This window comes from Pongo pygmaeus, chromosome 13 (assembly GCF_028885625.2).
Source record: "Pongo pygmaeus isolate AG05252 chromosome 13, NHGRI_mPonPyg2-v2.0_pri, whole genome shotgun sequence".
Taxonomy (NCBI): domain Eukaryota; kingdom Metazoa; phylum Chordata; class Mammalia; order Primates; family Hominidae; genus Pongo; species Pongo pygmaeus.
In genome coordinates this window covers 121,790,112-121,817,289 of record NC_072386.2, presented here as the reverse complement: position 1 = coordinate 121,817,289, position 27,178 = coordinate 121,790,112, and the positions used below count along the sequence as shown (strand labels likewise).

Below are 27,178 nucleotides of genomic sequence, written 5' to 3'. Positions count from 1 at the left end.
GCTGGGACTACAGGCGCCCGCCACCACGCCCAGCTAATTTTTTGTATTTTTAGTAGAGACGGGGTTTCACCATGTTAGCCAGGATGGTCTCGATCTCCTGACCTCGTGATCCGCCTGCCTCGGCCTCCCAAAGTGCTGGGATTACAGGCGTGAGCCACCGTGCCCGGCAGACAGAGGTTCTTAACTTGGACCTCATGAGTTGGCTCCAGGGGGTGGGATTGTGCCATTTACTGTTTGGCTTTCAGCACATTGCTTATCCAAGCCTACTTTTCCGTTGTGAAACAAGGATGACATAATAGAACCTGTCTCTTGCAGGGAGGTGGTTAGGATAAGTGAACTTCAGCTGTCTCAGACAAAACGCACAGGACGTGCTCATTTAATCTCTTACTATATTAGCTAGTTCGCAATTTGCTGAGCCCAGAACCAGCCCCAAAATACACCAATCAAGACGTTGGTAAGTTTGTCTGGTTTATTTGCAGTCTGTAGAGATGATATCCCAATCCACGCACGCTCCCATGCACACGCACACACATAAACTTCATCCACCTGAATTTGTCCGACAAACCCTCCTCTGAGTCACAGGGACAAAGCCATACTTGGCAGTCCTCACATTACTGGTTACATTAGATTTGGTCTTTCAGAAAGAAGATGGTTGAAGTCCCAAGAAGCTGAGCCCTTAGCCAGAGAAGTAAGAGTCCTAGAACCAAGAGCCACAACCTGAAATACATGCAGACTGCCCCCACCCTCCTTCCAGGGACAACTCTTGAGACCCTCTCCTCCCAGGAGTTGAGTCCCAAGAAATGAAGGGACTGATGGGGTTTCCCAGGACACACGAGCCCCCACCCCCATTCAATGAAAAAACCCTCTCTTCTGCCATTTCCAGAAGCTGGGGCCACACCTGCTTGCTCTCCTCCCTTAAGGAGAATTCCTGCAGTCTTGTAGAACTGTGGAACTTACTGAAATAAGCCTGATTGGTTCTGCCTTCCTCTCTGAGTGAGGAACAGGGACACTGAATATGATGGGTAGTCAAGGAAGGCTTTATCTTCCTCAAAGGTCCCAGCCTGTCCCAGAGAGGAGAGGCAGTGAGGAGGGGTGAGGACATCTAATGATCCTGGAGGAAAAAAAAACCAAAAAACAGGGCAGGGGAGGGGGTAGAAGTAGGATTTTCCATTTACAGGGAGGAATGTTTTGCTGGGGTTTAAACTTCAACTAGGCCTGTGTGCATTTGAAGTAGATCCTTGAGCTCAAGATCAGCCAGTCATGGCCAAATAATCTCATTCCTGAACTGGTTGAAACCAGTGGGTTAACCCAACCTGGCCATTTCCTCATGCCTTACCTGCTTTCCTTCCTCAATCTGCTATCAGAGGTGACTAAGGAGCTGCAGGGAACCCACGTTGGCTCCAACCACCAAGACCTCCCAGTCCTGTCCACTTAAGGTGTTGCAAAGGCTCTGCCAAGACTCTCACCCAGTCTTGGGCCCAGCTAGGCCCCCCAGGACTGTAGGGAAGTCACCCCATACCTCCCCCTTCCTAACATTTATCTCATTGTCATTGTCTGGGTCTCACTTTCCTATTGGACTCTAAGTTCCATGAATCTGTCCATTTCATTATTGGATTCTTAACTGTTGGCCTACAGCAAGTGCTTAATAAATATGTTCAGTGAATAACTGTCTAAGTCCTGAGCAGGTAGGGTAAGAGACTTCAGAACACAGGTGGGGTTAAGCCTGAACACCCTGATCAGCCAAGATGCGGCTGACTTTGACATCTTCCTGCATGAATTACAAGAGGCAGCTTCAGAGGCCTGGTCTTTGCCCTAAGCCTGATGCTGACTTGAAGGCACAGGGGAGGGCGAATCCTGGACAAGGGTCTTGAGAGTAAGTGAAACCCTCTCCAAGTGTTGACCTAGGAGGCTGCCCCTTCCCAGCCCTTCCCTGTTCTCATAACCAACTAAGGCAGCCCACACTGGAGACGAGGTGTAGGCAGGGTCCCTGAACATCTGGGCCCCAGTCCAGGGCACCTCCCTCTGGAGATAAGCCTGACCTTGGGCAAGGCACTTAATCCCTGTGGGGCACCAGTCTCCTCACCTGTGAAGTGAGAAGACTGGCCCAGCTACCCTCCAGGGTGCATTAGGGCTCTAAAATCCTGTGAGTCCATAAGAAAGGACACAGGTGACCCCAGTCCAATTCCCAAGCTCAAGGTTCTGAGAGATCTGGGGAGAGATGAGTTAGACCGTGTATACTGCACATGCCAAGACAACATGTGAGGACGTAAAGCTTATAATAGGAGGTCAATAAATATCTGGTGAATGAGTGAGTAAATGAATGAATTATGTGAGTAGGGTAGGAAGACAAATGAGGGAAGTAGAGTCAGGTTTCAAGCAGATTGGGGTCAGACGAGCAACCTTGTATTTCTCAGTCTTGGCTTACCAGTGCTGCTGACTTTGCCGTGAGCATTTTACTCCTCATTCTCCTATCCTGGTCCCCTCAGTATCCTCCCTAAAAGGTGGAACAGCACTGAGCTGACCTTTCCCCCCAAAACCCCAGGCCTCACTTCTACCTCCGAAGTCCTTTGCTGACCCAGTAAGGGACAGTAGGCCTGCATGCTGCCTTTCAGCTGCCTGCAAAAGTGTGGCCAGAGAGCAAGACCGGAGGGTTCCTTCTGGTACCTTCTTGAAGGGCTCACATTGCCAAGCTCCTTTCCTTCCCACCTTCACATCACTGAGGATGAGAGGAGGTGTGGAATGAGTGGGGATCAGCTGGGGCAGCGGGGCCCTGAGTGGCTGTGTCCTGGGTGACACCAGAGCACTGGAACCATGGCACTGTCCAAGGAAACCCGAAAGAGGCCCTGCAGCCTTGTCCCTACTCCAAGGTCTTCTCGAAGTGGCCTGGCGTCCTCGTCAGAGCCAGGTCAGTGAGACTGAACTTGGTTTGGAGACTTTATGGAAGGATGGAGAGTGCTGGTTCCTCCAAGTGTGGGGAACACAGGCTGGAAGCCCCCCTGCCCTGGCCCTGCCCCCTCTAGTTTTTGGTTTGATGTCAGCCCTTCTGCACAGGGAGTAGGGAAGGAGGGAAGAAGAGAGGGAGGGGACCCAAGGCTCAGGATTCCCCGACCCAGAGCCCCTTTAAGGCAGATAATTTGTGCTTTACAAAGACATTGATGAAAACACAAACAAACCCTCAATGACCAAACAAATGAGAGACAGAGATCACAGTGTGTCAAGAAGGGCAGCAAGATAGGGAGGGAGGTGTGGGGCGGGAAGGCTGGGGAGTCCAGGCGGGGTCCTCAGGGCAGGCTAGCAATGTCTCTCTCTGGAGGGGGGCCAACTGGCTTGGGGCTGCTCTCGTTGGCTTTTCCTTCAAACATCATGACTCTGGTTTGGAGATGGAGAAAACAAAAAAAGAAAGAAAAACAAGATTAGGATCCTTCCCTCATCCAGGGAAAGATCATCCCAGCCTCATGTCAGCAGGGTCCTCGACAGAATTTAAATCTGTTCTCCAGTGGGATCCGTGCAGACCCCAAGACAGCAGCTCCAAGGAAGGGGCTGCTAGTCCCATTTTACAGAGGAGAAAATGGAGGCACAAAGTGGTGATGTGACTCCTCAGAACCACACAGGCGGTCCAGGGCAGAGGCTGGGTGCGACTCCAGGCTTCTGACTTCTAGGCCATGCCCTTCCCTTAACCACACTGCCTGGAGGAGGCTGAGCCAGGCCGGGCCATGCCTCTGCGCAAAGATCTTCAAAAACCTGCCCACTGCTCTGAGAGTGGTGTCTGGGGAATAGAGGGTAGGGGCTCAGTGTATAACCTCCAGGGCAACTGCCTAGATTCAAATGCCAGCCCTGCTACTTCTCAGCTGGGTGGCTCAAGCAAGACACTTGACCTCTCTGATCCTTGGCGTTTCTCCCTGGAAGTGGAGTGCTAGAAGATCTGGCCAGATTGGACCGTGGGCTCATGGGCCAGGTACTCAGTCTCCTTGGGCCTCAACAAGCTCCTTTGTAAAATGAGACAGGTATATTTTACATTCGTACTTTTAAAAAAGTGAAGCTTATTTCATAAAAGCCAAGTGAGTGTTATTTTCTGTTTTCTTTTCTTTTTTTTTTGAGACAGAGTGTCGTTCTTGCTGCCCAGGCTGGAGTGCAATGGCACGATCTCTGCTCACTGCAACCTCCGCCTCCTGGGTTCAAGAGATTCTCCTGCCTCAGCCTCCCGAGTAGCTGGGATTACAGGCGTGAGCCACCACACCCAGCAAATTTTTGTATTTTTAGTAGAAACAGGGTTTCACCATGTTGACCAGGCTGGTCTCGAACTCCTGACCTCAGGTGATCCACCTGCCTCAGCCTCCCAAAGTGCTGGGATTAAAGGCGTGAGCCACAGCACCTGGCAGAGTGTTATTTTCAGCTGTGACAAATGACAATGAGACTGTCCAGGGCAATGCTCTAAACGCTCTTCAGTGGGGCAGCACCCACAATGTGCTACCATGTAGTAGGTGTTTGCCATCAGCCACACAAGGCTGAAATCTTCTTAAGTGTCATTTCACTAGCCCTCAGGACATCGCAGAAGACATGATTATCACCCCTATTTTATAGATGAAGAAACTGAGACTCGCAGACCTAAGGTAACTTGCCCAGGGTCATTTTGGTAGCAAGTAATAGCATTAAGATGCAAACCCTACCTCCCTTTGGGGCCAATTTTTGACTCTATTTTATGCTTACAACAAGCCTGTGGGGGTAGTGGAGGTGCTTTACAAATGGGGAAACTGCCAGGTATGGTGGCTCACGCCTGTAATCCCAGCACTTTGGGAGGCTGAGGGGGGCTGATCACTTGGAAGTCAGGAGTTTGAGACCAACCTGGCCAACAGGATGAAACCCCATTTCTACTAAAAATACAAAAATTAGTTGGGTGTGGTGGCGCACACCTGTAATCCTGGCTACTTGGGAGGCTGAGGCAGGAGAATCGCTTGAGCCCAGGAGGCGGAGGTTGCAGTGAGCTAAGATCATGTCACTGCACTCCAGCCTGGGTGACAGAGCGAGATCTCAAAAAGAAAAAGAAAAAAAAAGGAGAAACTGAGGCTTGGAAAGTTTCAACAGATTTATCACCATTATCACCATCACCACCATCATCATCATCATCATCACAGTTGCCACTTACTGAGTACTGATTCTGCCTGACTCGGCTGCAAGCTAATTTCCCCTGCAGGGTACATATTAATATGACCATTTGGGCCGGGTGTGGTGGCTCACGCCTATAATCCTAACATTTTGGGAGGCTGAGGAGGGCAGATTACCTGAGGTCAGGAGTTTGAGACTAGTCTGGCCAACATGGCAAAACCCCGTTTCTACTAAAAATACAGAAATTAGCCAAGCATAGTGGCGCATGCCTGTAATCTCAGCTACTAGGGAGGCTGAGGCAGAAGAATCACTTGAACCCAGGAGGCGGAGGTTGCAGTGAGCCAAGATCACACCACTGCACTCCAGCCTGGGTGACAGAGTGAGACTCCGTCTCAAAAAAAAAAAAAAAAAAATTGACAGATAAGGAAATGATCAGGAAAAGTAAGTACCTTGTCCAGCAGGTTGCACAATGAGTTACCTACTAGGTGGGGAATGGCTGGGGTGCCCAGAGCCAGGGGCCTCTCTGCACAGAACGATTTTGCCTTCAGAGGTCCCAGGGGAGGGAGGAGGTACTCACAGCTTGAGGACAGCCGACCGTTTCCCCAGCATCATGTTCACAAAGTCTCGGTAGGATATGGTGTCACTGACCCCTCCTGTCACCTCTGAGATCATCTTCTTCATCTCCAGGTGGGTCTTGGGGACACCAAGCTTCTCCATCATCCTCTTTAAAGACATTAGGTCTGCCGGAGGAAAAGCAGATCTGTTAAGTGGAGATGGGCTGCGGGGGCTTAGCGGGGAAGCTGGGAAAGTTCCACTCGGGCACCCCACGCCTAGAAGCTTGGCGTCTGCACTCCTTCTCTAGGGAGGAGGAGCCCATCAAGCCCTCCCTGCTCTCTTTGGAGGCCGTATAGGCTAGTGGTTAGTGACCTGGGCTTCTAGAGTCCGACGGGCTTGCATTGGAATCGAGCTCTGCTATTCCTGGCTCTGGGATCTGGGGCACACTACTTAACATCTCTGAACCCCTGCTCCCACCAATGGTGGAACGGGTGGATGGGATCATTCAGGGATCTCCGTGCAGGAAGCACCGGCCCAGAGCACTTTCTTCACAGCATGACTGTGGGCTCTGCTGTTTCCTGCAGTTAGGGTGGGCTGGGTGCCCACTCTCCTGCTGCCCGGGGAGTTATGCCCAGTGTGGCAGAGTCAGGAAGTCAGGCATTGAAAGTCACTCTGCTGGGTGCCGAGTGGCAGGTGGCTTCTCCCCACGTGCCACTCCTGTCCTGCTGTCCTAGGGCTCCGCCCCGGCTGGAAGGGAGAGGACGCCAAAAATATCCCACAGAGCAGGAAAACCAACAAAAGAACAAAATTCAAGAAAAACAAGGGAGGCCCCAGAATGTCACTCCAGCCCGAGGTGGTGCTGTCTCTGACCGCCCAGCTCCCACCAAGATCTGAGTCAATTTCCTTTGGATTGTTCTTCAGTGAACAATGGGTCAGCAAAGGATGGCAGGAGAGGGCTGGGGTAGGGGCCTTGGGCCGTGGCGCAGCCAATGCTCCTCCTGGCAAGGCGGGCGGGACTAGGGCCAGGCCCAAAGGTGCCAGGATGTCCAGGCATTCAGAGAGAGCTGGGCAGCCTTCTCCAGGAAAGGGGGAAAGGGCTGCACACGCACTGCCAGACTCTGAAGTTGGCAGGACCTTTCTCGGGCAGTTCGGCAAGATGCTTCAAAAGCCTTTGACCCAGTGTCCCCTTCCTGAGATTTCCCCTACAGAAATAACCAGGGAGGTGAATAAGCACTCATGTCCAAAGAGGTTCTTTACAGGATTATCAATAATAGTTAAAATTGGAAGGCATCCAAATGGTCCACAAAAGGCATCGGCTAAACAAATTAGAATCCACTCCTACAATGCAGCCATTAACTATATTTCAAAAGAAAAATCAACTGGCACCGTGGCTCACGCCTGTAATCCCAGCACTTTGGGAGGCCGAGGCAGGCGGATCACTTGAGGCCAGGAGTTTGAGACCAGCCTGGCCAACATGATGAAACCCCGTCTCTACTAAAAATACAAAAATTAGCTGGGCATGGTGGCGCGTGCCTGTAATCTCAGCTACTTGGGAGGCTGAGGCAGGAGAATCCTTGAACCTGGGAGGCTGAGGATGCAGTGAGCCAAGATTGCGCCACTGCACTCCAGCCTGGGCAACAGAATGAGACTATGACTCGAAAAGAGAAAGAAAGAAAAATCAATAATAAATCAAAATACTCACCATTGTTTTATTTCACTTATTTTTTCTGGCCGGGATGACCAATAGAAAGTTATTTTTTTCAAGGAGGCTCAAAAATGATATAAAAGAGCTTTTGTGATTAGAATAAAGAGTGGAAGGCTAGAAACGGAAATGTTTGTAGCAGTTACTTCTGGGAGGTGGGGTTGTGGGTGATGCATTTTTGTCTTTTTGTCTTGCTGTGTTTCCCCAATTTTTTTAATGATGAAAATGTGTTTATTTGATAAGCCAATTTTTTTTTTTTTTTTTTTTTTGAGACGAAGTCTTGCTCTTGTCCCCTAGGCTGGAGTGCAATGGTGCGATCTGGGCTAACTGCAACCTCTACCTCCTGGGTTGAAGCAATTCTCCTGCCTCAGCCTCCCGAGTAGCTGGGATTACAGGTGTCTGCCACCACGCCTGGCTAATTTTTGCATTTTTAGTAAAGATGGGGTTTCACCATGTTGCCCAGGCTGGTCTCGAACTCCTGATCTCAGGTGATCCACCCGCCTTGGCCTCCCAAAGTGCTGGGATTACAGGCATGAGACACTGTGCCCGGCCAAATTTTCTTTCTAAAGAAAAAAGAATGATCAAAATATTCTAAAGGGAGAAGAAAAGAGAGAGGACAGAGGAAGAGGAGTAGAAATGCCGGTGGCAGCATCAATCTGAGACGCAGGATGAAATGGAAAAGGGGGAAACTGTTCAGAAACCAACGGCTGGGCCCTGGTTCACTGCCAGTGTTCCATGTAAGCAAGTCATTTCACCTTTCTTTTCGCTTTTTTTTTTGAGACGGAGTCTCGCTCTGTCACCCAGGCTGGAGTGCAGTGGCACGATCTTGGCTCACTGCAACCTCCACCTCCTGGGTTCAAGCAGTTCTCCTGCCTCAGCCTCCTGAGTAGCTGGGATTACAGGCACCCGCCACCACACCCAGCTAATTTTTGTATTTTTAGTAGAGACGGGATTTCATCATGTTGGCCAGGCTGGTCTTGAACTCCTGACCTCAGGTGATCCCCATGCCTTGGCCTCCCAAAGTGCTGGGATTATAGGCGTGAGCCATGGCGCCTGGCCCATTTCACCTTTCTGAGTCTTGCTGTCCTCATCTGTGAAATGGGGCTAATTAAACCAGTCTTAACCACTTCTTTGCGGGTAAGGTCCAGGTACGGTCTCCTACCAGAACGAAAGTGCCAGTACCTGGACAGCAGGATGCAATAAGGAGAGAATCAACGTATATAAAAGCAACTTGTCCACTGCCGAACGACATACAATGGAAAGACAGACTTCGGGGCCACTGAAATGCCAGCCGGGGGGGGCCCAGGGCCTGTCCACCCTGAGTGTCTCCAGCCCTGGGCAGGTGTGGCACCCTCTGTCCTGAGTCCCCGTAGCACCTGGGGTGGGAGGCTGAGGTATGGGTGGGGAGGGAAGCAGTAGGGGATGAAAGGGTCTGGAGGAGTCTGAGGGCAATGGTGCCAGGGCAGAAGGCAAGGGGCTGGGGCTGGCTCGGTGCAACATATTCACCAGCCTTCCGGACTGCCCCATGCCCGTCACCCACACAGAGGGTCCCTCAAGCCCTCTACCCACTTAACACCCTCCTCCCTAAACACACTCAAGGCCTCACTCACCAATCTCGCCTTCATTGTTCAGGTCAAACTCCATGTACTTCTCTGGAAATCACAGAGCAAAAACTAGCATTAGTTTGGAAGCAGCGTCTCCCTGCGGGGACCCAGTGGCTCCCTTGTGGGCAAATGACCGTGTCCTCAGGAGTCTGAACCACCTCCCACACCCTGAGTCTTGACCTGAGTCCCCCATCCGCTGAGCCATGGCCTCTGGGGAAAGAGCTCATCCTGCCTGGACTACTCTCCTCCTAGAGGTGCCACGAGGGACAGATGGCTGGGGGCCACTCTGACCCTCTTACCAGGAGGGCAGCTGCTTCCTCCCGGGTCCCCAGGAGCACAGACCAGCTGCATCTGAGTTAGCAGCAAAGTGACTAGATCTGATTCCCTGCCCTGGGATTCTGGCTCATGGATGTGGAAGGACAGGGTGGGGGTAGGCATGGGTGTGCTTTTCAGCATCCCAGGCAGTTCTGATGGGCAGTCAGGTGTGGGAACCACTGATTCAGGGGACCTGTGATTCTGAAACCAGGAAAAAGGCCTGCCCTAGCCCACAAAGTGGACATACAGTTTCCCGGGGTACACAGACCATCACCCCAAACCTCACACACAGACTGAGTTATACTTCCCTGATCAAGGAGTCCTGGAAAACTCCTAGCAGTAAGGAAGGATGCTCGGAGCAGTGGGCTTGGTATGTTCTGACGGGAGCGGTGTGTCAAACGGACCGTGGGGCCTCTGCAGGTCACCCCTGCCCTGGCAGAGCGGGGCCCTCATGGTCCATCCTGCCCCACAAGCAGCCAGCAGAGAAAGCCGAGGTCCTCCTGCAGGCTGTGCTGCCCCTGCCCACTCCCTGCCTGCTCCAGCTCGCTGCCCCTCTGCCTGGAATGTTCTCCCAAGTATTCTCACTGCCCTTCCTCATGGCTTCAGGGCTCCCCACCCTTTCTTTTTCGTCTCCTTTTTTTTTTTTTTAGAAGGAGTCTTGCTCCGTCTCACTTTGTCACACAAGCTGAAGTGTAGTGGTGTGATCTCAGGGGGGATACACAGCTCACCTAGGGCGGAGTTGGGACTTGAACCCATGTTAGTCTGGCTCCAAAGCCCCTGTTCTTAACCATTATGCTTTTTTTTTTTTTTTTTTTTTTGAGATGGAGTCTCATTCTGTCACCAAGGCTGGAGTGCAGTGGCTCGATCTCAGCTCACTGCAACCTCTGCCTCCTGGGTTCAAGCAATCCTCCTGTCTCAGCCCCCCGAGTAGCTGGGATTACAGGCACCCACCACCATATACAGCTAATTTGTACTTTTAATAGAGATGGGGCTTCGCCATGTTGGCCAGGCTGGTCTTGGACTCCCAACCTCAGGTGATCCGCCCACCTCGGCCTCCCAAAGTGCTGGGATTACAGGTGTGAGCCACCGTGCCTGGCCTCCCCACCCTTTCTAAATCGCATGCCCTCCCCACCGCTGAGCACTCCTGTCCTCCCTCCCTCATTTCTCACCAAAGCACCTACCACAGTCTTCTCACCTTGTATTTCCTGGGTCTCTGTTTAGTCTCCCACCACCTCTCACACCACCCCCGAGCTAGAACACAGGCTCCCGGGGTGGGAGCTGCCTTTTACGTTCACTTTGGTGTCCCCGGCCTGGAATGGTCCTGGCACATGTACAGGTGTGCATTTGGAGAACAAATGAGTGAATGATGTAACTTCCTGTCTGGCCCAACATCCCAGTGAAGACAAGTAGAAAGGGTGCCAGAGCCCTGAGACCCGTGCCTCCTCCCAGAGCCGCCCCTGGGGGTGGCCTTGCTGGTATGCAGACAGAAGGGAATAGACTGCTGTCTTTTTCACAGCTCTCCTACAGGTGGCTGGGATGGGGTGGGGTCAGGAGTGTCTTTTACTATTTCCCTTCTCTCTTCTTCATGTAAAAAGCATCATAGCATAACAGTTAAGAGCAGGGGCTTTGGAGCCAGACCGACATGAGTTCAAGTCCCAACTCTGCCCTAGGCGAGCTATGTGTCCCCATGCCAACAACCCCGCCCTCCAAGCCAGAGTTTCTCCATCTGTACATTAACAAGGGCACCATCTTCCTCCAGGCCGATTGGGGTGATGTGGGGAGCTCGCCACGCCGCACGAGAAGTGCTTCACAAAGGCCGACGTCCAACAAATGCCAGCTGTTATTAATATGATTAGCCCTACATGTCCAGCCTAAGGACAAGTGGAAGCGATTTGAGGAACACTTGGCCAAGTTCTTTGCCCCAGAGCCGGGAGGATGCTCACACTGCAAACACTTTGGAGGGGAATGCAACCTCCAGGATATTTTCCATGACAGCCCAGGGCTCCTGTGCCTAAGTGCCTCCCCTGGCAGGGAAGGTGGGTCTGCGCCGCCCCCTATGTGCCCGGCTCCTCTCCTTTCGAGGTGCTGGCTGGGAACCAAGCGCCAGGGCCCCAAACAGAGGGATCTTTATGCTGCCCCTCTCCCCGCGCCAGCTCCCAGGCCCTGCTTTCTTTTCATCCCGTGCTGCCGGGTTTCAATGGGCAGAAACTCTGCCCCCCTGCCCCACTGTGGCGACACAAACGTCCATTCTCCGCAGGGGCTCCTGAGACACTCTGCTGGGGAGGGGGAGAGGCAAGGCTTGCTCACAAAGAGCTGATTGTGTGCGGGGCCCAGGAGTGACGGGGCCTGGGCAGCGGCGGACGGGAACCAGCCTGAGCCCCGTGGGCAGCAAGGGGAGAGAGAGGGGCAGGGCCAGGACCGGGCTGCAGGCGAGGGGTGACGGGGCCCACAGGGGCAGGGAGGCAGGTGGAGGGGCCTCCAACCACCTCTCGGGGGTACCTGTCTCCAAGCCTGCCAGGAAGAAGGGCATTGTGGACGAAACAGGGCCACAGCCTAGTCCTGTGGGGCTAAGGGGTCCTGTGTGCAAGGATGAGGGGCCAGCCCACCTCCCCCAGGAATAAATGCAGGGCAGCCTGCCCCAGCTTACCTTTGAAGGCTGTGAGCTTTTCTGGAAGGTTCTCTTCATCACTGTACTTCTGGTCACAGAGAAACTCCTACAGAGGTGAGGGGACAGTGCTCAGCAAGGGATTGGGGGCAGAAGTCACCCACACATGAGCCCACTCTCCGGGGTCCTTCCCTCCTATCGGGTAACCAGGTGCGACCAGACCCAGTTTGTCCCATGTTCACCCTGGCTTCCTGTCGCCCCTTGAAGGCAGATCTGCACTGTCCGCCCTGTGGGTAAGAAGTCTGCCCAGCAGCTTGGGGAGGCCCCAGAGGGTTCACTACGGGTGACTAAGCCCTCCAGCCAGCAGCTGCATTACCAAGGCTGGGACCCGTGCCCCTCCCCCAAGACACCCCAGCTTCAGATCCGAGAAGCTGTGAGCTCCAAAGACAAGCCCCTGGTTCCATCATTAACTTCTTAGGAATGTGATCCTGAGCTCATTCATTCCTCCCTGCACTTTTTTTTTTGTTTTTTAAGAAGTCTTGCTCTTGTCCCCCAGGCTGGTGTGCAATGGCACGATCTCAGCTCACTGCAACCTCCACCTCCTGGGTTCAAGCGATTCTCCTGCCTCAGCCTCCCCAGTAGCTGGGATTACAGGCGCCTGCCACCATGCCCAGCTAATTTGTGTATTTTTAGTAGAGACGGGGTTTCACCATGTTGGCCAGGCTGGTCTCGAACTCCTGACCTCAGTTGATCCACCCGCCTCAGACTCCCAAAGTGCTGGGATTACAGGCGTGAGCCACCGCGCCCGGCCCTCCCCACACTTTTATTGTCTTATCTACCAAATGAGAACCATGATCTGCTTCTTGAGTTTGTATAGAAATCCAGTGAGGCCAGGCGCGGTGGTTCACACCTGTAATCCCAGCATTTTGGGAGGCCGAGGTGGGCCGATCACCTGAAGTCAGGGGCTCGAGACCAGCCTGGCCAACATAGTGAAACCCCGTCTCCATAAAAATATAAAAATTAGCTGGGCGTAGTGGTGGGCACCTGTAATCCCAGCTACTTGGGAGGCTGAGGCAGGAGAATAGCTTAAACCTAGGAGGTGGAGGTTGTAGTGAGCTGAGATCATGCCACTGTACTCCAGCCTGGGCGACAGACGGAGACTCCGTCTTAGAAAAAAAAAAAAGAAAAAAGAAATCCAGTGAGAGTGTGAATTCATCATCTCTGCTCTAATGGGAAAATGACTGTACACTTACCCTCTCACCTGTTTCCTCACCTGTAAAATGGGGGTTTTAATCTCTGGCCTGCCTTCCCTTCAGATGCTTGGAGAGATTCAAATAAGTCCTTTCAGAACCAGATGGGCGGGGTGGGGAGGATTGGACACTAACAATGGCCTCCAGGGTGAAGCCCTTACCTATGTGATCTCTTCACATCTCCTAGGAGTCCCAAGAGGGAGCTATTATTATTATTATTTCGAAACAGGGTCTTGCTCTGTCATCCAGGCTGGAATGCAGTGATGCAATCTCAGCTCACTGTAACCTCCGCCTCCCGAGCTCAAGTGATCCTCCCACCTCAAGCCTCCTGAGTAGCTGGGACTACAGATGTACGCCACAGCACGGCTGGCTTATTTTTGTATTTTTTGTAGAGACAGAGTTTCACTATGTTGCCCAGGCTGGTCCCAAACTCCTGGACTCAAGTGATCTGCCTGCCTCAGCCTCCCAAAGTGCTGGGATTACAGGTGTGAGCCACGGCGCCCGGCCAGTAGCTACTATTATTATACCCATTTTGCAGGTGAGGAAACTGAGGCTCATAAGCCAGAGCTTCAACTCGGCTCCATCTCATTTGGAGCCTGCATCCTTAGCCTCTACACTTAAAGGTGGGCAGATTGCGGGTGTTCATCTGGCCCGGTCTCTGACCTTACAGCAAAAAGTGACCAATGAGGGAACATCTGCCAGATACAGTGCCAAGTAACTTATGTACCTTGCAGCTAATCTTTCAGCAGCCCTGGAACCTGTATTCAGATGGGGAAGCACAGGGCATGTTCCCCTCCTACCACTCGAACTCTGCAAATAACCCCTCTTTTTTGGAGCTTCCATTCTTTTTTTTTTTTTTTTTTGAGATGGAGTCTCACTCTTGTCACCTAGGCTGGAGTCCAGTGGCACAATGTTGGCTCACTGCAACCTCTGCCTCTCAGGTTCAAATGATTCTCCTGCCTCAGCCTCCCAAGTAGCTGGGACTACAGGTGTGTGCCACCACGCTTGGCTAATTTTTGTATTTTTAGTAGAGACGGGGTTTTACCATGTTGGCCAGGCTGGTCTTGAACTCCTGGCCTCATGTGATCCGCCCACCTCGACTTCCCAAAGTGCTGGGATTACAGGTGTGAGCCACCGAGCCCGGCCAGTGGACCTTCCATTCTTCATTACTGAGCTCACTGGACATGGATATTACTCCTCCATTCATTCATTCATTCACTCATTCAACATTCTGGGGGGACACAGTGCACACTGCACTGTGCTAGGCATCAAGGGAGCAGAGGAGACCATGGTGAATATGATAAGGTCCTTATCCTGAAATTACAGAAAGCTGGTGTTTAAACTGATGTGCAATGTCACCCACGTTAATCATTTGACCTACTTCCTAATACATGATGGCCAGGTCTGTTCTTACATATCTCTTAGGACAGAGAACTCACTACCTTCCTAGTCTAGTGTTGCAAACTCCTAAGAGGCTTCAAGTGGAATAGAGGATGACAAGAACTGACTGACTATAAAGCAATCTGGGTTTGGATCTCAGTCTCCCTTTTTACTAGTTATAAAATAGGCCCAATAGTACCCACTCCTTGGGCACTGAGCTCATAGGTCAGCTCTCAATGAGCAACAGATAAGATTATGAGTATGAGGCAGAATATGGCCTCTTCTATGGCTCAAATTTCTCCGCATGAACTCAGCACTCCTTGACCGCAGGAGAAACCTACCTGGCAAAGGGCTTCCCTCACTGGGTTGGGAGAGGGGTCTGGCTGTCCTGTAGCTTTTGGTAAAACATTGGCTGTAGCAGACACTGTGCTATCTCACTAAATCCTCACAGCCACTATTATTCCCATTTTACAAGTTAAAACATGAGGACGAGAGGGGTTAAATACCACATCTAACGTCCATAGACAGGCCAAACGCAGTGAGTGGCTCACGTCTGTAATCCCAGCACTTTGGGAGGCCGAGGAGAGCAAATCACTTGAGGTCAGGAGTTCAAGAACAGCCTGGCCAATATGGTGAAATCCTGCCTCTACTAAAAGTACAAAAATTAGCTGGGCATGGTGGCACGTGCCTGTAATCCCAGCTACTTGGGAGGCTGAGGCAGAAGAATCACTTGAACCTGGGAAGTGGAGGTTGCAGGGAGCCGAGATTGTGCCACTGCATTCCAGCCTGGGCCACAGACTCCATCTCAAAAAAAAAAAAAGGTTTATAGACAGCTAAGGAAGGTTGGTTTCGAACCTGGGTCTATCTGACTCCAGGACCTGTGTCCTCCTGCACCTGGGCAGAGGGCAGTCCCAGGGCCTCTGGGGTCTTGCTGGCTTGGCCACAGCCTCACTCCAGGCCTCACTGCAATGCACTGGGCGCGGCCCTGCCTCCACTTAGCTGACGCTGGATCCTTCTTCGGCAGCCTGGGAGGCTGCCCTCCTCCTAGCTGGCTCTGTCGAGGACTTCCTTTCCTCTTGGCTCCCTCTCATAGCTCTTCAGCACTGCTCCCTCACCCCATCCTCTGCCCAAAAGGAGGACAATTAACTTTTGTCTGTGACTGTGAGCAAACCAGGCACCTCCCAGGGTCCCAGATCCCATATCTGCCCAGCGGAGGGACATATCAGATCAGTGATTCCCAGACTTTGGGGTCATGCAGACAAGAAACATTTTTCAAAGCGGGGCAGAGGGGCGCACTAATATACGAGTGCCAACTTTTTATTTTGCCAAGTAAAGACTTTTTAAACAATGACCATTGACTGTTGCCATGAGTTCAGAAAAGAACATTTCATAAAAGTAGGAAGTTCACCATCTCTGAATGTTTAAATGGAATCCATTCAGCCTAGGTCCAACTCACCAGAGTGACCCTGCATTTCCTTCACTTTACCAAGAACTAGAGAACCTTCCTGGGGAGGCACAAGAGCACCAACATCAGGGAACCTCTGGGGAGAGATTTGGAGGGCCTGTCCCAGCTCTTGGGCTCTGGTTGACCAGAAATCCTGCCTCAGCCTGGACTGACCAGCCCTAGAGATCCAGTTTTACTTAGGCCACTCTGTAGGTGGATGGGTGCGAGTGGAAGGACATGGTCCCTGGCCTTAGAGACAAATCGCACACAGGGAGACACAGACCAACCAGGCAGGGAGGAAGAGCAAGGCCACGTGCACAGCATGAATGGCAGCAGTGGTTGGGAAGATTGCTCTGGGCTGCACCCTGCACTAGCTGTGCACCCTGCCTGGAGTCCACAGATCTGCGTGGTTCTCTCCCTCACCTCCTTCAAGCCTTTGCTCAATGTCACCTTGTCTTTTTTGTTTTGTTTTATTTTTGTTTTTTGAGATGCAGTCTCGCTCTGTCGCCAGGCTGGAGTGCGGTGGCGCAATCTCGGCTCACTGCAACTTCCGTCTCCCAAGTTCAAGCAATTCTCCTGCCTCAGCCTCCCGAGTAGCTGGGACTACAGGTGCGCACCAACACGTCCAGCTAATTTTTGTTTTAGTAGAGATGCGGTTTCACCACATTGGGCAGGCCGGTCTCAAATTCCTGACCTCAGGTGATCCAACTGCCTCGGCCTCCCAAATTCCTGGGATCACAGGCGTGAGCCACGACACTCAGCCTCAATGTCACCTTCTCAATGCGGCTGACCCTATTTAGTCTTTGCTGGCACGATCACGGCTCTCTGCAGCCTCGACCTTCCTGGGCTCAAACAATCCTCCCACCTCAGCCCTTCAGAGTAGCTAGGACTACAGGTGTATGCCACCACACCCGGCTAATTTTTCTATTTTTTGTAGAGATGGGGTCCCCTTCTGTTGCCCAGGCTGGTCTTAAACTCCTGGGCTCAAGTGATCTGCCTGCCTCGGCCTCCCAAAGTGCTAGGATTATAGGCGTGAGCCACCATGCCCAGCCCTGTCCACCCTGTTTTATACTGCTCCCTGCCCACTTTAGCTGCCCCGACTTCCAATCGCCCTTATCCAGCTCCATAGGATGGGTCACCTCCAAACATGATTTCCACTGCCACTGCTTACTGAGGTTACTACACCCTCTCTGCCTCCCCGGCTAGAACGTAGGTTCCGCATAACAGATGCTCAATAAACACGTGCAGGATGAGTGAAGGAGTTGAGACTCAGGTTAACTAACTTGCCCAAAACAGCAGAGCCAGCAAGTGGCTGTGCTGGGAACATGAAATCCTCTGTAGCTGGGGCTCCCTCCCTGCACAGTACTGAGGAGGAAGTGGGTATCAGGAGGCAGCTGGGAGGAGGCAGGGCCCCAGCCACAGGTTTAGCGTCGAAGTGCCCAGCATATAGTAGACACTCAATAAACATCTGTTGAGGAGCCTGAGGAGGGGGGATCACTTGAGGCCAGAAGTTTGAAGTCAGCCTGGGCAACATAGGGAGATCCTATCTCTACAAAAAATTAAAAAATTAGCTGGGTGTGGTGGTGCATGCCTGTAGTCCCAGCTACTTGGGAGGCTGAGGCTGGAGGATCACTTGAATCCAGGAGGTGAAGGCTGCAATGAGCTTTGATTGCACCACTGCACTCCAGCCAGACCCTGTCTCTAAAAAAAAAAAAAAAGCAATAACAACAACAAAACATCCATTGAATGAATGGACAGGCCTGCCATTTCCAGTTACTTTCTCCATCCTCACCCCTGCAGTGATCAGGCAGCTTTGCAAAAGTGTGTGCCCACGCGTGACAGAGAGTGGAGGGGCTTAGGGTTTGGAATCCTGTTTTTCCTTAGAGCCAAAAATGACAAATGCAGCCCAGCGTGGTCGTTCACGCTTGTAATCCCAGCACTTTGAGAGGCCAAGGCAGGTGGATCACGTGAGGTCAGGAGTTTGAAACCAGCCTGGCCAACATAGTGAAACCCCGTCTCTACTAAAAACCAAACGCGCCTGTAATCCCAGCTATACTCGGGAGGCTGAGGCAGGAGAACTGTCTGAACCCAGAAGGTGCAGGTTGCAGTAACTGAGATTCAGCCACTGCACTCCAGCCTGGGCCACACAGTGAGACTTTGTCTCAAAAAACAAAACAAAACAAAACATGACAAATGCTTGGGCCACAAGTGACCAGGGTGGGAGAAGCAGCTGAGCTGCTCATGCGTGGGCAGCCCTCACTGGCCCTGGGATTAGGGCAGCTGTGCTGACCATGCCTGGGCAGGGGGTGGGGGAGCCCAGCGGGCAGTGGCAGGAACAGGACTCCACCAGCCAGGCTGCCATGCCTGCTCCACCTCTGAGCTTTGGATTCTTGGTTCCTGCTCATGTACCACCCACAGCTCCCTCCCTGCAGGCATCCTCCCCCAGTCCCTGCCCAAGGCACAGGTACCCTGTCTTTCCAGGACCCCTGGCTGCCCTGACCCTGGGTCCATAGGCAGAGGAGACAGAGATAGAAGCCATCCCAGGTGTTTGGAAGAAAATCAAAATAAAGAAAAAAAAAGGGCAGACTGGAGCCAGAATGCCTGAGTTTGAATCCACTTCATGGCTGCATGAATTTTTTTTTTTTTTTTTTTTGAGACAGAGTCTCGCTCTGTTGCCCAGGCTGGAGTGCAGTGGTGCAATCACAGCCCACTGCAACCTCAACCTCCTGGGCCCAAGCAGTCCACCCATCTCAGCATCCCAAAGTGCTGGGATTATAAGCATGAGCCACCGTACCTGGCCAGCAAATACTAAATAAATGTTAGCTATTTGTTTTTTTTTTCTAATACTTATGCCCATACAATTAGCTTATAACCGCCATAGACCCTCACAGACTATTTAGCAGATTAGGAAGGAGACCCCCTCCCCGTGAAGGAGGCCAGTTACGATTTCTCTCTCCTCTTTCCAGGTATCCCCATTTGACAGATGGGACAACTGAGGCCCAGAGAGGTTGCTCAACTTGCTCAGGATTGCCAAGTTTTAACAATTCAAGGCCTATGCTTGCCCCAAACAAGAAGGTAGCCTGGCTGCAGGTTTCTGGGCAAAGAAAGTCAATACTGGGAGTTACCTTTCCTCTTCGGCAGCTGCAGGAGGTTATTCCAGAGGCCAGAGAACCACTTTATAGCCCTCCAGGGAGATGGGGGGGCGGGTAGGCGGTTTATTCTATCCCCTATCCTCCTCACACAATCTAACCCACTGTCCCCAAAGACAAGTTTTCCCAGCTGCAGAAAGTAGAAAGTGCTGGGGTGGGGGAGCAGGTGTGAGAGCTGCGGGGGGCCTCTGGGCCCTGAAGGTGGTTATTGCCATGTAGAGGAGCAGGCCTGGAGGCCACAGTGGCCTGATCAGTCCCTAGCAAAGGGCCAGGAAATGCAAACGGGCAGGAGCTGGGGAAATGCACACAGGCAGCTGAGCCCACTTCTCAGTCCCCGGGGACCAGAGCGTCCAAGGGTGGGGCCTGGGAGGTGGCAGAGCTGTTAAATTATCCACCCAGCCACAGAACCAGAAGGGACTCCTCACAGCGTTCAGCTTGCCCTCCTTGTTCAATAGCTGGGGAAACCAAGGTGCCGGAAGGGACGGGCCTTGCCCAAGGTCACAACAGTTGAAAACGTCACATCATCTCTCTGAGCCCAGGGTGTGTAAGGACATAGGGGATAGCTTGCCAGGGTTGCCATTCCAGCTCTAGCACTTACTAGCTCTGTGGCTGTGGGCAGGGCAACTTTACCTGTTTACCACTCTAGGCCTCAGTCTCTTCATCTATAAAGTGGGCTTATCTATCAAATGGGATCATAATGATATGTAGAACCTCTTCACTGAGTTGCTGTAAGGAATTTTGTCTGTTTGTTTGTTTTGAGTCAGGGTCTTGCTCCGTTCCCAAGCCTAAGGTGCAGTGGCACGATCTGCAGGATCACTGCAGCCTCAACCCACAGACTCAAGCTATCCTCCTGCCTTAGTGCCTGGCCTGCGGTAAGGATTAAACGAGCTAATTGCACAGAAGGAGCCTGGCTCCTAGTACACTTGCTAAGTGTTCAAAATTATTATTATGTCTTAGGATCATCCAAACTCAAGCCACATCGAGAGGCAGGTGAGTGCGGGGGAAGGGCAGGGAAAGAACATCACCCACCGACCATTCTGTGCTCTCCGTGATGCCCTGAAGTCCTCCTGGTGAGCCTTGGCCCACTGGCCATCCCTCAAGGGCAAGTTTTGCTTTGTCCTCAGCCCCCGGCTGACCTGGCAGTGATGGGCCATCCAACCTGCCTGAATCCTCCCATCTCAGTCCCCAATAGCACCTGTTCACTGCCGCCTTTCCTGGTCACCTACAGCCTCTGATGCTCGCCAGAGTCCCCCAAGCCCATCCCAGCCTCCAGCGAGGCCCCCAAGTGCTATGCCCAGGAAGGGCTGTTTCCAAACCCATCAGAAGCTGGCAGCCCCTGCCGTGCCTGGCCTCAGAAGCCCTCCCGCCTGCCTGCTCCTCGCTGACTTAACTCTCTTTCTGGGCTGGTACCTCTAGCACCTTCTGGCGAACCCTTGCTCCTGGCCCTCCAGGCTTGTCTTTCTGTATCAGCTGCAGCAGAATTTTGGGGTGGGCGGATATCACCATCTTGGAGGCCATCCAAGGGGCTGGTGGCTCAGGCCTTGGACAAGAGCTCCAAGGACAGGAAGCACCATGCCGGGGCGTGGGACCTCTGACGCAGCCCACAGGCTCTTAAAGGGCCAGGGCCAGGCCACAAGTGGTGCTGGCACCTGGCGAGTAGCAGGAGCCTGTAACGTGCACCCACAAGGACAGCAGGTTCACATTCCCCACTGCAGCCCTGGGCCTCATTCAGATGCCGCATCCTCGCCAACAGATGGGGCAGCTAAAGAAAAACTCCCAAGCAGCTACGCAATAAAGCACACCCTGCAGAAATTCCATCTCCAGCTTCCTGTGACACGGCCACACCAAGGTCATAACTGGTGGGACCTGCAGGGGACACTGAATCCTCAGAGACTCACGTGGCCACTTATCACCATCTCCCTTATAATATATTAAGGAAGAGCAAGAGAGATGGGTGCCCAGCAATGCCAGCTGCACACTCACCTGGGCAGGGACAGAGTGGCACTGCCAGGTACACAGGAAAAAAGACACACCTGCATACTTGCCTGGGTCAGGTCTCAGAGGCCCCCCATTGCTGGGGGAAGGACAGGGGATATCCCTGGGCAGAGATACCCAGCCTGCCCTGCCCAGCTGCCTTCCCAGGGCAGATGACATGTGGCTTCTGGAAAAAACATCAGGGGCCAGGCCCAGTGGCTCATACCTGCAATCCCAGCACTTTGGGAGGCCGAGGCGGGTGGATCACTTGAGGTCAGGAGTTCAAGACCAGCCTGGCCAACATGGTGAAACCCCATCTCTACTAAAAATACAAAAATTAGCCATGGTGGTGGGCACTTGTAATCCCAGCTACTCGGGAGGCTGTGGCAGGGGAATCGCTTGAACTTGGGTGGCAGAGGTTGCAGTGAGCCGAGATCATGCCACTGCACTCCAGCCTGGGTGACAGAGTGAGACTCTGTCTCAAAACGAAAAACAGCGAAACAAAACAAAAAACCATCAGGTACCTAAATGTGACTGGGAATGCTGAGTGCCCTTCATTTGACTCGGGAGGGCTGGACCATTGGGACAGCAGCCAGAGATCCTTATCAACATAAGCAAGAGAGCCCTGTGTCATAGCTAGGCTGCAGCCACCTGGTGACAGGGGCCAGTGTGACTGGGTTTGAATCCCAGATCTGCCACTTCCTGGCTGGGTGAACTTGCAGGTGACTTCATCTAGCTAAGCCTCTGTTTCCTCATCTCTAAAACGGGAGTCATGGCCGGGCACAGTGATGCATGCCTGTAATCTCAGCACTCTGGGAGGCCAAGGTGGGCAGATTGCTTAAGCTCAGGAGTTCGAGACCAGCCTGGGCAACATGGTGAAACCTTGTCTCCACACACACACACACACACACACAAAAAATAGCTTGACATGGTGGTGCACGCCTATAGTCCCAGCTACTCAGGAGGCTGAGGTGCAAGGATCACCTAAGCCCAGGAGGTCAAGACTGCAGTAAGCCGAGATCACACCACTGCACTTCAGCCTGGGCAACCCAGTGAGACCCTGTCTCAAAAAAAAAAAAAAATAGGAGTCATGATAATCCTCATCCCATGGGGCTGTCTGCAGATTCTCACTGTGCAATCTGCTGGGGTGCCCTGTTGCAGGGTCAGCAAGATGATGAATGTCAATCTGTGGGCACGGAGCACAGCCACAGCTTGTTACTGTGTTGAAGATCTCACCTGTTGGCCGGGTGTGGTGGCTCACACCTGTAATCCCAGCACTTTGGGAGGCCGAGGGGGGCAGATCACGAGGTCAGGGGTTTGAGACCAGCCTGACCAATATGGTGAAACCCCGTCTCTACTAAAAATACAAAAATTAGCTGGGCGTGGTGGTGCGCACCTATAGTTCCAGCTACTTGGGAGGCTGAGGCAGAAGAATCGCATAAACTGGGGGGTGGAGGTTGCAGTCAGCCGAGATCACACCACTGCACTCCACCCTGGGTGACAGAGCAAGACTCCGTCTCAAAAAAAAAAAAAAAAAAAGAAAAAGAAAAAAAAGACCTCACTTGCTAGCCAGCTCATGTGGCAGCCCTCGCTGTCCCCTGAGCGCCTCCTGCTAAGTCCCAGGGCACAGCCACCCTGAGGGGCAGCCCCCCCAGCCCCACTGCTTCTCTCTGTCCCTGTGGGAAGCTGGAGAAAATCTCTTCCGTTGCCATATAAGGCCATGCCTGGCTGGCCTGGGGTCACCAACCATGCCATCAGGGCTCGGGGAATGCCAGCTATGTAGGGGGAGAAGGAGGTGCTGGCCAGTTCTGCCCACTCCAGTAGTGCTGCTATGTACACATGTGCTTGCACACACAAACACACAGCGCATGGAGCTCGGGGCGGGCACCCAGCAGGAGGCCCAGCCAAGCTGAGCGATTGAGAAAATAGGCTGGGTTCAAGTCAAGGCTGTTTAAACCCAGGCAGTTTACCCAGCCTCTATGAGTCTCTCGTTTTCTCAAAAATGGGAGCAACAATACTCCCTGGGTTAGAGTGAGCATTCACAAGATAATGCCCACCCACAGTGCACCTGACACAGGACGGGCACATACCAAGTGTTCAGAAAACTACAGCAAAAACTAAAGTGAAACCAAAAAGAGGTGCATTTTCATACGCCTCCCCCACCTCCCTTCCTCTACCGGCATCTCTATGCCCATTAGAGTCTCCTATTTTTACTCTTGAATCCCATATAATAACAATAGCTAAGGCAGGGTATGGGGGCACATGCCTGTAGTCCCAGCTACTTGAGAGGATGAGATGGGAAGATTGCTTGAGCTGGGGAGGTAGAGGCTGCCATGAGCCGAGATTGGGCCACTGCACCCCAGCCTGGGCAACAGAGTGAGACCCTGTCTCTGTTAACAACAGCAACAACAAAAAGCTAAATTTGGGCGGGGTGGGATGGCTCATGCCTGTAATCTTAGCACTTTGGAAGGCTGAGGCGGGCGGATCACCTGAGGTCAGGAGTTCGAGACCAGCCTGACCAACATGGTGAAACCCTGTCTCTACTAAAAATACAAAAATTAGCTGGGTGTGGTGGCAAGGGCCTGTAGTCACAGTTACTCAGGAGGCTGAGGCAGGAGAATCGCTTGAACCCAAGAGGTGGAGGTTGCAGTGAACTGAGATCACACCACTGCACTCCAGCCTGGGTGACAGAGTGAGACTCTGCCTTAAAAAAAAAAAAAAAAAAAGCAAGGCTGAGTGAGCTACCCTGCCCCTCTGGAAGCTGGCCTACACCAAGGGAGGAGAAAGGCCCCAAAGGGAACTAGGTATTGGCCCGGAGAAGCCCCTAGATCTGCCAGCCAAGCTGGGCTGTGCCCCAGGCAGCAGCCATGGCAGTGCCCAAGCTGCCTGGCAGAGAAGCAGGGACTCTTTGGCAGTGAATCCTGGGCTTAGCCCAGGCCCCCAGAATCCACACTCCAGTGGGGCAGTGAAGCTGCACCCCAAAGGAAGGCAGTCCGGGCTGCCAGCACAATTCTGCCTAAAATCCACCTAGCTCAGGGTTTCTCCACTGCCCTCGTGGCCGTGGGTGAACCAATTCCGACTCTCACACGGAGCGACTCCCCCACAGTCCGCAAAGAGCTTCCATCCACTTCCACCGGTTAATTGTTGCAGGGACTCCAGAGGGAGCAGAGATCCCTGCTCCCATTTCAGGCTGGGGAAGACGAGGTTCTGCTGGGCTGAGCAACCAGCATGAGCCAGGGCGGAGTATCTTCCACTCCCTGCACCTTGAGGCCACAAAGAAACTGTCCTGATAGCTATCAGGACCGCAGCCAGCTCTCCTGGGTGCTTTACATAGATTGCCTCACTGAAAAAATCACAACCATTATCTTTTTGGAGAAGGAGGCTCAGAGGAGTGGCTTGCCCAGAGTCACAGATCAGTGCTTGTGGGTACCTCATGACTAAACTGGTGGGGCCACCCTGCTCCACTGTGGTGAAGCAGCTCAAGCTTCCCGTGTGATCCTGGCGCCTCCTTCCTACAGGGCCCCGGATCCTGGGCCTCAACAGCCCTATAGCGGCTGGGCTCTCATGGTGGGTCTCAGTACAGCGTCTTGGCAGGGGAAGGATGCTGGGCTGCAAGCTCTGTCACTGGCTTCTGTGTGGCCTTGGGTAGGCTGCTTGCCCTCTCTGGGCACTGTCCTGAGGTGGTTAGACCACAGCTCCTTCCTGCTCACTTTCCCTAGTCCCAGTGCTGCCCAGATCAGCCCCTGACAGCTTAAGTCCCTCCTCTTTCTAAGCCAAGCTAGTCGGCTTTCCAAAACAACCCTGGAGCCACCCCCAACCCTCTACCCACCTCCCCAAGGGCGAGGTTGGCCCTGCCCTCTTAGCTCTTCTGGCTTGTCCAACCACGGTCACCTCACCCCCATCTCCAGCTGTCTGTGGCTCAGGGTCCCGCTGGCTGTGGGTGGCTCCAGCCAGCTCAGAACTCGCCTGGCCAAGTGACCCAGGGGGCTATATGAGGTCGGGGTCCCAGGCTTCTGTCCAGAGGGCTAGAGCAGCCAAGCCCCAGGCTGGGCGGGCACACAGTGAACTGGGAAGGAGCCCAGCAGGGATCCGAGACCCCTGAGCACCACAGCCAGACGTCCAGGCAACCTTCCAGCTGTGCTCAAGATGCCCCCAGGAAGCAGGGGGAGGGTGGTGGTGAGGAGGCCAGAGCTTACCTGGAGGGGGAACCCTGAGGTCCCCAGAGCCCTGTAGCTGGGGACTGAATGGGAGTCCTGTAGCCAGCGGACGGAAAACAGACAGGCTGCCTACATCCAAGCAGTCCAAGAAAACCAAGGGGGAATCAAGGCTGCACACTGCTGGCAAGAGGCAATACCACAACCGGGCCCCAGGCTGGGACCTGCCTCCCACAGCCTTCGCGGGCTCTGCTGACCTCACCAGCAGCTCACTTCCAGACTCTCAGCTGGGCTTAGACCCTAGGTGTCCAGGGGACCAGAGGAGCCCGCAGGGGGAATGCCAAGCCTTGTTTCAGCGGGCATGCCTCTGCCACAAGTCAAGAAGGAAACCAGGAGACATCCACCTCAGGAAATCATGCTAGTTCTGTGAGTGCTTCCTGAATGCTGGGTGCTGGGCCATGCAGGCCACGTGCCTTCCCTCTCTGAGCCTGCACAATGCCCTGCTTGGAGATGAGAGGCCCTTTGCTGAGGACCACAGAGCTGGCACACAGTGGAGGCCAGATCTGAGCCCAGGTCTTGCAGAACTTTAAAGCCACTGGCTGTGCTGCTGAGCTTTGGCCAACCCAGACAGGTCCTGATATCGTTCCTTATCTTCTAGAATCTATGCAAATTTATGGAGCTCTCACTGGATGCCTGGCAACAACAGGAAGGATTTCTTTCAAGAAATCCACCAGGACCAGCAAGAAAAGCATTGAATCCCTTAAGGCAATCTTTCCTGAAAGTTGGAGTGAAGAGGAGTGGTGTGTATGAAGGAGCCGGGGGGAGGCGGGAGACCACGGGGAAGTGCCAGGATCTCTACGACCTCCGGAGTCTTCTATTTGTACTTTTGAATCTCTTATAACAACAATAGCTAAGGCCAGGCGTGGGGGCACATGCCTGTAGTCCCAGCTACTCGGGAGGATGAGGAGGGAGGACCGTTTGAATCCCAAAGGTGGAGGCTACAATGAGCTGAGATTGGGCCACCGCACTCCAGCCTGGGCGACAGACCAGCAAATGACCCGGAGCCTGTGTTCTGAGCTGGAGGGATCACTGGCCTGGGGCCCTTCCCGCGCCAAATCCTTGGGCTGCTCCCAAGCGGGCTTGCGGGGAGCCACGAGCCGGCTGGCATCCGAGCTCCTGACCCGGCCCCACCTCCCCAGTCCCCAGTTGCAAGAGTAACAACTTGCAACCCGAGACGCCGGGACCGGAGGCGGGAGGCGGAGGCGGACCTACCTGGAGTCGGAGGCGACGGGGCTGGGGGCGGAGGGAGGCACCTGAGGGAAGCCCGGGGGAAGGGAAGGAAGAGGGTAGATCTGGAGGCGGGCACGGCCTCGCGGACGGAGGTGGCACCCGCGCAGCGCGCGGCTCGGGACTCGCGTGCTGCCCTGGGCGCGGGGCTTACCCGGTTGATCTCGGCCAGCCTCCTCTCCTGCCGGGCTTTGAGCAAGCCGAACGCCTTCCCTCCTGGAGGAGACAAAGAGGCGGCCTGGGAAGCGGGGTCCTCCCCGGGCCACGCGCCCCCGTCCCCGCCCGCTTCCCGCGTGCGGTGGACTCCGCGGTCCGCCCGGCGCGCACAGGTGGCGGCCCGGGGACGGCGGCGCCTACCTTGGAACCTGTTGCTGAGCTCGCCCGACATGGCGAGCGCGGGGCTCCCGCCGGCTCCAGGCTTCGCGGACGCGGCGAGGGACGATGAGGAGGCACAGGCGCCTGGTCTGAGCTCCGGCTGGCTGCGTGTGGCCGCGGGACCGAGGGGCGGAGGGACGGCGCGGGCGGCCGACACACCCCTCCCTCCTCTGCCGGCCCCTCCCCTCCCCTCCCCTCCCGCCTCTCCCCTCCCCTCCCGCCTCTCCCCTCCTCTCCCGCCTCTCCTCTCCCCTCCCGCCTCTCCCCTCCCCTCCCCTCCC

The 27,178-nt window shown here is 53.8% G+C and overlaps 1 protein-coding gene across 1 annotated transcript; it reads right to left on the bottom strand.

The window, feature by feature from the left end:
- Positions 1-455: 455 nt before the first annotated feature.
- Positions 456-27,077, bottom strand: AIF1L (allograft inflammatory factor 1 like). The gene is made up of 6 exons (XM_054500208.2): positions 26,880-27,077; positions 26,677-26,738; positions 11,927-11,993; positions 8,971-9,012; positions 5,681-5,843; positions 456-3,369 (listed from the first exon to the last, which is right to left on the bottom strand). Exons 1-6 carry the CDS (start codon positions 26,908-26,910, stop codon positions 3,282-3,284), a joined length of 453 nt encoding a protein of 150 aa, XP_054356183.1. The 5' UTR covers positions 26,911-27,077; the 3' UTR covers positions 456-3,281.
- Between the last annotated feature and the right edge of the window lie 101 nt (positions 27,078-27,178).